Source organism: Anolis sagrei, chromosome 2, assembly GCF_037176765.1.
Source record: "Anolis sagrei isolate rAnoSag1 chromosome 2, rAnoSag1.mat, whole genome shotgun sequence".
In the NCBI taxonomy this organism is placed as follows: domain Eukaryota; kingdom Metazoa; phylum Chordata; class Lepidosauria; order Squamata; family Dactyloidae; genus Anolis; species Anolis sagrei.
In genome coordinates, this window is record NC_090022.1 from 54,350,486 (window position 1) to 54,363,441 (window position 12,956).

A 12,956-nucleotide genomic window follows, 5' to 3' on the forward strand; every position below is an offset into this window, starting at 1 on the left:
TGTGGGTTTGGGTTTTTTTGTTTGTTTGTTTGTTTGTTTTTGAAAATCCATATTACCTACAGAATTTTCTCAAAGCAATCTACTGTCCACAACATCAGCTCAGGATTTGGTAGATGCAGCTAGGAAAACATCCCAAACTCACCTTGTCCTCTAGTAATAGGGATGACATCTTTTGCAGAGGGAGAACTACAGTAGATCCGACCATCTTCAATGCGACTTTCAGATTCTGTAAAATCTTCAAATGAGCAATTCACACCGGCAGAAAGATCAGGGACATTCCAGGCCTGCAGAACCAGCTGAAAGAGTAAACAGGGAAAAACATTTGTTCAGATATCAATTAAAGAAAGACTCTAACAACAAGATCAATACACAGAGAGCCCTTGGCATCCACGGGGCAATGGTTCCCCTACTCATGTAGTGAAAAAATTTAATACCAATATCTCTATTAATAAAATAGCATAGGGGTTGAGGCAGTTGAGGCAGTGGCAACTCCCAGCCACCAGGTGCACTTTCTTTAGGTTAGACATGGGAAGAAGAGGCGGACTGCGGTCAGAATGACTGGTGAGGACCTGCTCCAATTCTCATAGTGTGTATTTCTCTTTTTGGGTGTGAGGCAGATAAAAAGAGGGGGGTTGAAAGTTTAAGACCAAGCATGCTGAACAAAACAAACAGAAAAATCTCAAGACATCTTCCTTCCTGTTGCTGCCACCATAAACTTCCAGAAGAAAGAATCTGGGCTGCCTCCATCATGGTCAATGTAGAGTTGTGTGAAAGTGTGGGGATGGGGGTGGATTGAGTCCCCTCGGTGAGATAGGGTGGGCTATAAATAAAGTATTATTGTTATTATTTCAGGGAGAAGGACTTAGTGGTGGCAAACCCCTTCTTTGCCGCCGGAAGTATGGCCAGCCACCTATTACTTCCTTATGAAGGAATGAGCAGAAGCATTTCAACTGGGCGGCTGGTATGTTACCTAGAAGGGGTAAGCATGAAATCACGGCAGCTGGGCTTGGTGCATCCTGGCCGCATTTTGCCTTCTCCCACCTATGAGGGATGGAGCCTGGATTCCCTCTTTGAAAGGAGCATGATGCCAGCAGTGTGGTGGATGTTTTTCTCCTTAACTACTTCCCAAGCTCTAACATTTTTCTGTTTGTTTTTTTTCAGGCAAACTGGATTTAATCTAATCTCTTTTCCCCTTCCCTACATCCCAAAAGCAAAAGGTTCCCCGTGTGGAGGAGAGCATGCACTCAGCTGAATCTATGGGTTCACTCAGCAGGCCTACTATATTTTTATTTATTTTACACTGTCTTCCTAAAGGACAAGACTGCTATCAGATGATGCTAACAAATCAAGTCCAATATAGGGTTCAATATTAAATGACATACCGGGACTTCTGACATTGTGACCGATATATTCTTTGGCTGAACAGTAAGCTGAACACATTGCCGTAGGTCTGAAGCAAAGCGTTGAGGTTCATCTGCTCGTTCACACCTATCCTTCCGTGAGCAGCTGTGGGAAAGCAGAATCAAATATTCATGAGATTGTGGTGGCCTTTGTCTACGAAAAAAAAATGTTGCGTTGTGTCACAACATTCAACAGTAAAAACCTGTATCTTTCCCCCTACTGGTGATCTACTTGTCATTCTAGCTAGATGTCATTGAGTTCTGCTCAACTTTTGGTGCAATAAGAGTTTTCAAATTCTGCTAATAACATGACAAAAAAAAACCTGCATATTTTGTCACCCCTTTCTAGCAACCACAAAAAAAGTTTTGTCTATCTGGTTTAGGCTTTGAACTAAATCCATTGTTAATCAGAACTACTGACCAAATATGTAAGTGTGAATCTAATAAGCCCACATACATGCAAATAGCACTGATTCAATAAGTCTACAGCTAGTTGTGACTAACGACTGGATTCAGGCTTGGGTAAATATCTCTCTTATGTTATTTATTTATTTATTTATTTATTTATTTTAAACTTTGCTATCAAAACAGATTATAAATTGCCATAAGAAACAAATCTGTTTCCATTTTGGTAGTATAGTAGTGGTATTCAATGGTTCATATTTTAGCTCTGAAAAATAAAAGATGGGCATCTTTTTATATATTTTTTTCCCATCATGAAATTCCAATTCAATTTTGAGGTGAAATGTATATAACATCTCTACAGCAGAGTTTTATGCATATCTGCTTAACTGAATCTGGTAACACAAGTTTAGTATCCCATACCCAAACAGTTTAGGACCAGATGTGCTTTGGATTTCAATTTTGTTTAATTTTGCAATATTTGCATATAAGTAATGAAATATTTTGGAGATAGGATCCAAGGCTAAACAAGAAATTCATTTGTTTCAGATGTACCTTGTACACATAGCCTGAAGGCTAATTGTTTACACAATATTTTAAATAATTTTGGGTATGAAACAAAGTTTGTGTGAATTGAAAGCAAAGGTGTCATTATATCATTCACCAATGTGGACTATTGTGGAGCATTCCAGATTTTCAGATAAAGGATGTTCAACCTGTACTTCTTATCAAATAAGTGTATAGAAGATAGTAACCCAAAGGTCACAAGAAATGTCTTGTCACAGAAATCTATTATCTAGATACCATTACAGCCATTAAATTTGGCTCAAAAGGTGGTAGCTTTGTTCTTCTGGCATCAGGTTATTTAAAGGCTTAGGTATCTTTCGTAAGATTAAGTAACACTCTCTTTGTTTGTAAGCTTTGGGGTTTTTTTAACCAGATGAATCTTTAATCCTTATAATTATTTCTAATGTAATGGCTTGAAATATTGATTTCCCTTGTCCAAATTGGATTAAACTTTAACCATGACTTTGAGTAACATTATTAGGGAATATTTGTTTCAACTGCATATAATACCTGCATTTTGTGTTGATTACTAAGTCTTCTGACTAACCTATAAACTAAACGAAGGACTTACTTAAAATGTTGAGTATTTTCACATGCATTTCCAAACAACTCGGTAAAGTAAGACAAAGAATCACAGAAAGGTATTTCATAGGAATTCTAGTCCAAATCATGACCAGGTCAAAGAATTAGCCACCACAACACTCCTCTCTAGATGGCCATCTACCTATTTAAAATGCCTGCAACAAAGGAGACTGACATCTTTTGACTTGATTTGTTTCATTACTGAAAAATTGCATCATCAGGATATCAAGCCTACTGTTTAGTCTAAATCAGTGGTTCTCAACCTGTAGGTCCCCAGGTGTTTTGGCCTACAACTCCCAGAAATCCCAGCCAGTTTACCAGCTGTTAGTATTTCTGGGAGTTGAAGACCAAAACATCTGGGCACCCACAGGTTGAGAAGCACTGGTCTAAATCCTTTCTCTTGTAATTTCACCCTACTACTTTAAATCCTATTCTCTGAAGCAAAAGAAAGGCATAGTTTTATTACAAAACCTGTTTTAATATTTTTGTAAGCCATTTTTAATATAGGGTGGGAATACGTATTTTAATAAATAAGTAAACAAAACTCATGTTTTCATGCTATTTGAAGATGGCAATTGCATCACCTCTTCAGTTTTTCTTCTGTAGGCCAAATCTATTTTCCCAGGACCTTGGTCTCCAAAGGTCATCACTATTTCTTCCACCACTTGTAGATATATTCAATGTAGTTAAAGGTCCTCTTAAACTGTAGATGCCAGAATATCAGTTTTCTCAAACTGCCAGGAATGGGGGCAGTTTGAGAAGTCCATCTAGTGAGTTGGTATCAATGTTGGACTTAGACATGAGGACATCTGATATGTACTTCAAGTCTCCTTACACAAATCCGCTTTGAGTCCCCCTAGGGGCGAGAAAAGCGTTATATAAAACCTATAAATAAATAAATAAATAAATCTCCCAAATGGGTCTCAGGGCACTTGTATTTTTGAACTAAGATTTCCTTTATGTTTAAAGAGCACCAGTTTGAGAAAATTGTTGTGTTGGGTTCCAATTTCTACTAGCCATAGTGGACACAGAGTAGGAACTGGGAGTTCAACAGAGGAATTTTCCCAAGCTCTAGCAAGAGCACTAGCATGCTATACCTCCCTACTCCATGCTCTCCTTCTCCTCTGTATGAAACATATCCTAGATGGTGTGATATTTCTCTTCCCTTTCGGCCCTAAGGAAACACACATCATACTTCTCTCTTTTTCGGATACTTCCCAAGCAGCTCCAGATCCAGCAAAAATTTCACTAGGGCAACCATGCCTTCAATCAATCAATCAAACTTTATTTGTCTCCCACCCCCCTCCCCATGGGGACTCAGGGTGGCCCTCCCCGCTAAGTACATTTATATCCAGGTATACTACTTCTATTTAATTTGTTTAAATGAGTTTCCTTTGCTTCTCCTCCCTGCATCTGCGATAACATTATTTCATTATGGCAAGCGTTTTAATTAAGCAGAGGGCAATACAGAAAAGCAGATACACATGCGCCTTTCAAGGTCCCAGTAATCTCGGCGATTTATCTCCTAAGCAAGTGCCAGCCTGACATCGTACTGCAGAGTTCCTCAGCCACCACTGCATCCCACTCGTCTCCCAGAGGTGCTTCAGGGAAAGAGATGTCTTTGAGTTTAATTAAAATGCTCCACTTGGCTAAACAGTCAGGGCTTTACAGCTTCGAAGGAAGTTTTCTTCCTATGCCCAAAGGAACCCCCTCATGCCTTTTCATTTCAATGTTTATCTCTTAGGCTACCCTTTCCCTTTCTTCTGTCCTATGGGGTCTAGTTGCCAGTCTGTAGAGCCTTGGGTTATAGGATAGATTACACTAGTAGCAGGAGCAAATAGCACACACAGATGATAGTCTACACTAAAAGAGGTAGAAAACAGGATATAGGACTAAGCATTTGGGTACAAAATTGTGGCCCCTACAACCGCTTTTAGTCTCTAACTTCCTCACTACTGAACCTACAGGATTAGGTTGATAGATTGGGCACATCTGGAACACCATAGTTGCCTAGCCCTGATTTAAGGACTAGATTTTTGTGTATAGAGTCATTAAATAGACACACTTACCTATATCATCTTATATAAAGTGAAATGAGGTTGTGAGGTTGCTTTGGATATTGAGCCATAGGCCCAAAGGATAACTTCCTGGGAGTTTTTTTGTTTTTGTTTTTTTGGAAGGGTGGGCGTGCGGGGATCTCTTTAAACAGCGAGGGAGCAAAAATGCTTGAAAAGGAGTGAAATGGCTAACAATGCTTCCCCCTCCCACCCCCAGGCATGGGAGCCAGCATTAGCATTTCTGGTGTAAGTTATCATCATGTGAACTCTTGGAGAGCCACAAAATGGCCTCGGGGGCTGCATATGGTCTATGGGATGCCTTTTGTCCATGTCAGATTTAGAAATACATGATCCCTCCCCCATACTGTTTATCTGAAGTTAAATCAGTCTTACGCTGGGCAGTTTATTCCCATGGCTATTAACAGTTTGCCAACTGATCCTGGATTGGCAGCTCTGAAAAAAGAAAGGCCTCTGTACCTATCCAAATCAGAGCTACTGTCAAAGGGAATATTTCTGGAGTCCTTGACTTCTTTCCTAGTCAGACTAACAGGGAGTGATGTGGCATCTATAGCTAGGTGCTGTCAACCATCGTAGTAGGAAACATTTGATCGTCAAATGCCCTTGGCATTTTATGTCAAGAACTAGGACAGTGTTTAGAGTGGATTTAAATAAGTTTTCTGTAAAGCACAGTTAAGGCAAAGATAAGATGCTCTCAAATCCAATGGCAGAGAGATCATCACATTTCTCCCATTCTTCACCATTCTGTGGGTTGTGGAATAAGCGGTAAGAGGTGATTTTTAAAAACAGAAATCACTGTTAAGATACACTATTTCTCAAAATATGCAGGACAGTGACCCAGAACAGTGAGTTTCTCTTTTGAACACATGGCTTATGTCAATCTATGCTGTGGAAAAGCAACTCCTGCTGTTTTCAGGATGGCTAAACATGGTTTCAGTTCTCAGCCACATAAAGATTTGAAGTTCAGAGACCCTTAGTGCATAAGGTAACTGGCAGCTCAGGGCAGGCTGCCATCAGTCTGCTCTGCAATGTATGATGTGGTCTGCAGAGGCACTGACTGACTAAGTATGCATACTGGACAGGATGGTTCTCACACCCCTGCTTGTAGCAATCTGGTGGAAACTACTGGCCAACCTCCTTTTCTTGCCCACATGCAGGAGAAGAAAGCCTTCTGGCAGCTGCAATGGACAGAGCAATTAGTCGGTGAGAAGGTCAGAGGGAAATCTGCTGAGTTGGCTGTTTTCTTTCTTTTCAAGGCATGCAAGTCTATATCGAATATTCACAATGTATTTCAGCATGAGTACCCAGACTACTTAACCAAGCAAAGCTGCTAATTTTCCAGCAGCCTCTCTCTAAGAGAACAATAGGTTTCTAGCTGCAATCTAGGAAGCGGGGATGAGTTCAGAAGACTGAAGAATGTGTAAAAACATCACGGCAGCAGCAGGTAAAAAGAAATGAGGATTTAAGCAGGCATTTATGGAAAGCCAAAAGAGCTCTAAAGACATGGTACATGCAAATGTTCAAAGACAAGGAGCATCTTTAAAGACCTACAGGGCTGCCATGTAGAAGATGGAGAAAAACAGTTTTCTGCTGCTCCAGAGGATAGGTCTCAGAAACAGATTTAAACTATAAGCAAGGAAATTCCAACTAAACACCAGGAAGACGTTTGTGACTGTCTAAGTTGTCCAACAGTAAGTAGCCTACATTGAAGGCAATAGGTTCTCCTTCATTGGAGGTTTTTAAACAGAGATTTGATGGTCACTTTTTAATAGCATTCCTACCTTGCCATTGAGTTTGCCTCCTTGTATCTTCCAATTCCATGATTCTATTTTAAATCAAAGGTTTTATTTCCTTGTAAAGATTATTTCTAATCTATTCACAACACTACTAACTGTCAACTCCTTTAAGGTCAAATTTCTTGTCTTCGGGTTTAAAACAAACAAGTTATGAACAAAGATGTAATCTATGAGACATTACCTACAGAGAATCTGCATGCTCCATCTTAAATGAAGCATTGCACAAGTGTTTATTATAAAGTCAGAGATGTCAATGTAAAAAGTGTTGCATTTTCCGAGAAAAAATAAATAATCATACTATATTTCACACAATGGTGTGCATGGATTTTCCCATAACAGGGCACTCTGTTAGAAATATGACATATATCTAGAAGGAGAGAGAGGAAGTTCTTATTTTATCACATATGCTTTTTGTCAGGATTATAGTGACAATAGATGTCAGACTGGCAAATCGCTGGCTTGCCAGATATTTTGGACATGAATTCCCAAGTATCTTACCATTGGTCATTCTAGCTGAGGCCAATGGCAATTGTAAGACAAAACATTGCAATGGTCTTGGAATCCTTTAAAAGAGATAAAGGATTCCAAGACCATTGCAATGTTTTGTCCTACAATAGATCAATATTGTTATCCATACACTGCATCTCAACTGAAATGAAGAGACAGTGGTTTCCATAAACCTGTCTTCTGAGTTCCTAGAAGAGGAAATATTTTAATATTTCTGAATTTCATTGTATCATGAAATGATCTTTGTCTGACTTTCAAAAAAACCCTCAAAATCCATCTAGTTTTGTCCACTACAGTGGTTAACCAGATCTTCCAACATTCCCACAACAGAACAAGGAGAAAAGAGGTCACCAGTGTTCTGGCCTCAACTGTGGAGACTTCATGAGCTATCATGACCAATATATTCCAAACAAGCCTACCTCTCTTTATCAGTTCTACTTTCGATTTACATGCATTTATCTATTTGAGTCTCCTCTCCACCTTGTGCCATGCTGTTTGTTATGCCTGAACTATTCTCTTTCTTTGTCTTGGACAAGTCATTTCTTGTCCAATTTATGCAGATCTTATGCTTGTAAAGTGGGGACCTAATAACATTGTTTTGGTTCTGCACAATATAGGAATCAAAATGGCTTAACTGCGTGTATTACAGGAAATCTTTGGGCACTTACTACAGGAATAAATAAATAAGCTGTTTATACAGACCTTCAAACACCTGAGATACAGAAGCAAAGGAAGGGGAGAAGGAAGAGGAGTAGGCAGCAGCAGGGGCTTCTCTTGATGCACTCCATGCTCTCTTTCTGTCTTACAGGTATACTAAAAAGATGACAAGAATTCAGCACACTTACATGTTGTGTAAGACACACCAACCGCAGTGAGGATCCCTGGAGCCCAGACAACGTGCACAGGTTGTATATTGTTCGCAGCTCTCCACTGGCACACGGGTCACCTAAGGGAAAAGGACAAGCAATCACATAATGTCTTCCACCAGAGAAATCCAAAAGATGCATGAAGAGAAGTTGAAAAGCCTTCTTCTTTACAAGTAAAGCTAAAAAAGCAACAGGTCAACAAAAATGACTTCCCAATTTTGTATTTTAATTCACAATACAGGAAGTGTGGTGACTCTTAAAACTAGTAGATAAAATGCAACTGAAATGAAGTCCTTGCCTATAATAGCAATATGCCTCTTAGAAGCAGGTAGACATTGTTTTCTGCAATGAAACACTTTGTGATTCATGTGATGTCATAGTGTTGTTCTGAGGTTAAATTTCAGGGGAAAGGGATGTGGCTGCCAGATACTATATTGAAATAGTAGCCATTCCTCTGTTAACAACCATTGTGGTGACATAGCATCTGTGATAATGATACACCATATGGGTGGGATGAAGCTGGTGAAGACTGGCACCTACTAAGAAGCGTATAACTACTACCAGAGAATCACCACTTGTACTGCTACCCTGAAGAGCAAGAATGAGTACTGGGAGCCCAAGGAGGCAATTTGGCTCTTATCTTACCCTTCTAAACTTGAATTGAAAGCTTCCAAAGCATTTCATATTAGGGCTACTTCTCAGAATGAAAAAAAAAAGACAAGCATTAATTAGACTTGGGGCAGTCCTGAAATCTGGAGTTATTTCTTCTTCCCTTTCCAACAAAGACTATTTGCCTGAACACACTGGCCAAATTCAGCATTTTCATTATTTAGGTCTGGCTTCAGTTTCAACTTATCAAGTCCAATTCAACTTATGGCACCCCATGAATGAGAGATCGTCAAGAAAACTGGTTCTCATGATGAACTGTTATAAAATGTAACTAAACCACAATATTTTTACTGGTACAAAGAATGCAATAGTACTAAACTGGGAAAAGCCCAGAATAATTAGATCTCTGAGGAACTGGATACAGAAATGTTCTACAAGGGAAGTCATTCATACTAAAGGGTGGAACCAAGAAGATGTAAGGTAGAGATGTAGGTACAAACACAACAAAAACCTGAAGTACAGGCAAAGGGGCCCCACTGAAAGATGAGTCAAGAAGGGAATGACAATAAAAGGCTGGGAAATCAAACAGGGACTCTGTTCTTTCTGTGAGTACAGTTGAGGAAAGCAGGAAAAAATAGAAGAGCAGGAGGCAAGCTTTGATCGGGGATTAAAATAATTTTCCCAGATCCCATTTCTTGGTATCACCACGTTAAAAACCCAAACACCAACCCTAGGCATGAAAGGGTCAACAAAATATAGGTCAAAGCCCAAGGCTCCTTCTAAGCCCAGTGTTAATGATCTGAGGCGTCCTGCTATTTCTTTGAGGCTGGCAATCAGAGCAGGGGGAGGTGGCCCGTGGAGGCCTACTTCTTGTGCTTTCAAGTCCCTCTGCTTTCCCCAGAGGCAACCCTGTATCTAGGAAATTAAACACTGGGGCTATTAGTCCAGACCCCACCACAGCGCAAGTCCCTTTGAACATCTGCTGAGAAGCAAAAGCCGCAGCAACATTTTCAGAGGAGGAGGGGAAACACAGCAGGAGGACAGGAGCAGGACTGAAAGCATGGCAAATCAGTACTATGCACAAAGATATTTCAAACATATGTAAGACAGGGTTGAGAGCAGCTCAATGAGCACCTATGCCAGCTTAAATCCTTTCTTAAAATGTGCCTCACAGAAGTGTATGCGAGTTAAACTCCAGTACCTGCTAACAATATCCTACCCTCCTAAAGTCCATGATATTCATCTGTGTTTACTTTTATATCACATTATTATTCTGCCTATCCTCTGAGTTCAGAACATAATGCATTGCAATAGGAAGTAGGTTAAATGTAATGTCTAGCCCAAGAATATATACTAAATACCCGTGCAGAGTAGGAACTTGAACAGGTCTCCCCAACATCATAAGGCTGGAAGAGTTCTTGTAGGGCATTCAATCCTCTGCTGTATGCAGAAAACCCCCAGAGCAGCCCCAACAGATAACTGTTTAGTCTCTGATTAAAGTTACTAACCCTGGACAAGTTATAAAAATAGCGTCAGGAACCAAGTTCAACACCTACAACATAAATAAGGTCCTAAACCCAAATGCCAGTCAGAACTGGATCAAATTCACAGAATCAGTGAGAACTTGGTAAATCCAATCTCTATCTAAGGTCTATTAATTCATTGACTTTACTCTAACTCAGAGTAACATGGAGGTATAAAACAACATAAGCATCTCTCTTACAGTAATCAGCCTCTTTTTTCTGGTCTCAAAATAGGCTCTAAAGCAAAAGTTCTAACAGGATGGCAATACTTTTTAAAAGTTGCTCCTAACTGACTACACCTGTAACCAACATTTCAATGGCAGCAGCACATCAGGGGGTGGAATACGTCTTATTCTGCACATTTCAAAACATAAGTTTGTGAAACTGGCAATTCCCACAGTCCCTCCTGGGACCAACATAGCAATTAATAAGCATCTCCCTTGATCACATCTCATCACTTTTCTCATCCTTAAAGCATTCATATAAACATGCACAGAAAACAGAAGCTTTAACATCAGAAATAGGCATTACAGCCTATACTCTTCAGTTGTACACATAAAGTAACTCATCAAATATTTTGGAGTACAAAATCCAAAATAGTGTAATATAGGCTGGAACTATGGAAGTAATTCTAGGAGTTTTAATCCAACATGTCTGGAGGGGACAAGCTGGGAAAAGCTGTATTGCTCTCTAGGCTCAAGCAGCGCAGACTGCACTGACTTCCAAGAGAGATAGGTTACTTCAACATTTGATCTACTATCTTTAATCCTGGACTGAGAGTATAATAGCTCTGCAAGTATACTGATGACAGTAGTGAAGGCAATGGAAGCAAGGAGACAATGTTGCTGCCATCAGAATCAGAAATGAAGAAAAGAAGAAACAGATGGGGCCAATGGGGCAGGAAAAAGGAGGCTGCCGGATCTGAGCCTTGAATGTATAATGTCTGGAGAGATTCGTGAAGCCAATGCACTAACAAGGAAGTGGAACAGAAATAAGCAAAAACTGTGGTCTTTGCACCAGAGGCACTATCTGCTCAAGATCCAGAAGTCAAGGGACGTGCATCTTAAAGTTGGCAGCTTTCTTCTCAGGTGGCCACTACCATTTCCCCCTCTATTTACATGAGCACAGAGAGAGTCGAATTACTTCTGTGATGTTTCAGTCTCCGAGCTATCCACTTTTGTAGGAGTCTAACCATAAAAATAATCTGTGAAGTCACAAGAAACAAGAGTGTCAGTTGCACAGCTTCTGTCTATAATGAGATATCAGACTCATTTTTCATAGAGAAGAAGACCATCAGAAAGGGGATTAGGAACATGTCTTTCCAAAATTGCCTCAAGGAAAAGTAAATCCTATCTGCGCCTGCATACACATGCGCATGCACTTCCAAGGGTCTGGCGAGACAATAACATTAAACTAATTTAGACAGGGTTAGTGAGTAGTCTACTGCTTGTTGGGTTCAAAAAGAATGCAAGCATCTCTGCAGCTTTTATTTTACTACATGATGATCCCTTTTAGACTAAGACAATGAACAATGGGGCAAAAGGAACCAGACAAGTGGCTGCTTTAGTAGGGTAAATCTGGTACAATTAAAAATAATAATTAAACATTACCAGAAATCTAATAATAATAATAATAATAATAATAATAATAATAATAATTTATTTATAACCTGCCATCATCTCCCCAAGGGGACTCGAGGTGGCTTACATGAGGCCATGCCCAGCAATACAGTAAAACAAAATAACACAAGATCACAACAGAAAATAAGAAAATAAAGTAACATAAGATACAAAACCAATAAACAATATAAATATGAAAGAGAAAGCACACATCCCGAACTATTCATATGAAAACAAACTAACAAAGAAGCAGAACTATTTTGAAGGTATGTTGGTAAGTTTGGAAGTGGAGCAAAGGGTGGTAGAATCACATATTTGTCATAGCTACAGTATATAGAGTCTTACCTTTGGTTCATCTAAAGCCAGTGGCATAGACCGTAATTAGACTAAATTGGGATCTTCTACGTACAAGCCATGTACTCTACCACCAAGCTACAGTGGCCTGTCACTTCAAATAGCTCTTTAGCAGATGGACAAATACTAAGTTCTATACAGAAGAACAGGCTTTGCAGTCACTATCAGACATGCTTTACACTCCACGCCTACTGTACACATGCTTTGCAGCCTTAGCTTCCATTCTAATGATGTATGGACACAGCTCAACCACAAGAGTCCTTCTGCTATGTCTTACTTCCTCTATTGGCTGTACTATGTGGCATTTATACCACATCATAGACTCCCAGTTTTACATACTAGGCTCCACTGAATAAATTGTAAGCAGATTCTATATCACCGTTGTAAGAAAAAAGTAATTAATTCAAATTACAATATGTGCATGATTGAGTCTGAACATGGAATCTGGAATTTCTTTAGTAGTCCAGCCTTGGCCACAACACAAGTTTAAAACTTTGTCATGAACAGTGAAGGTAAAGGCACACATTCACTAGTAGAAACCTAGAGGAGTTACACGTAGCTCCCTATCAAAATCTTACAACTGCAATCAAATAGCCAATATAAAAGAATCTTCAGAGAAATCTTAGGGAATTCTGCATTCCCCTGTTTCTGTTCCA

At 39.6% G+C, this 12,956-nt stretch overlaps 1 protein-coding gene across 5 annotated transcripts in view; it reads right to left on the reverse strand.

Moving 5' to 3' along the window:
• The window catches only part of PLXNA1 (plexin A1), a 367,927-nt gene that overhangs the window by 149,074 nt on the left and 205,897 nt on the right, over positions 1-12,956 (reverse strand). For all 5 annotated transcript variants that reach the window (XM_067463505.1, XM_067463504.1, XM_067463508.1 and 2 more), the window contains exons 5-7: positions 8,175-8,275; positions 1,383-1,506; positions 143-296 (exon numbers count right to left, since the gene is read on the reverse strand). In XM_067463505.1, coding sequence (XP_067319606.1) covers positions 143-296; positions 1,383-1,506; positions 8,175-8,275 — 379 coding nt within the window. The remainder of the gene's footprint in view (positions 1-142; positions 297-1,382; positions 1,507-8,174; positions 8,276-12,956) is intronic.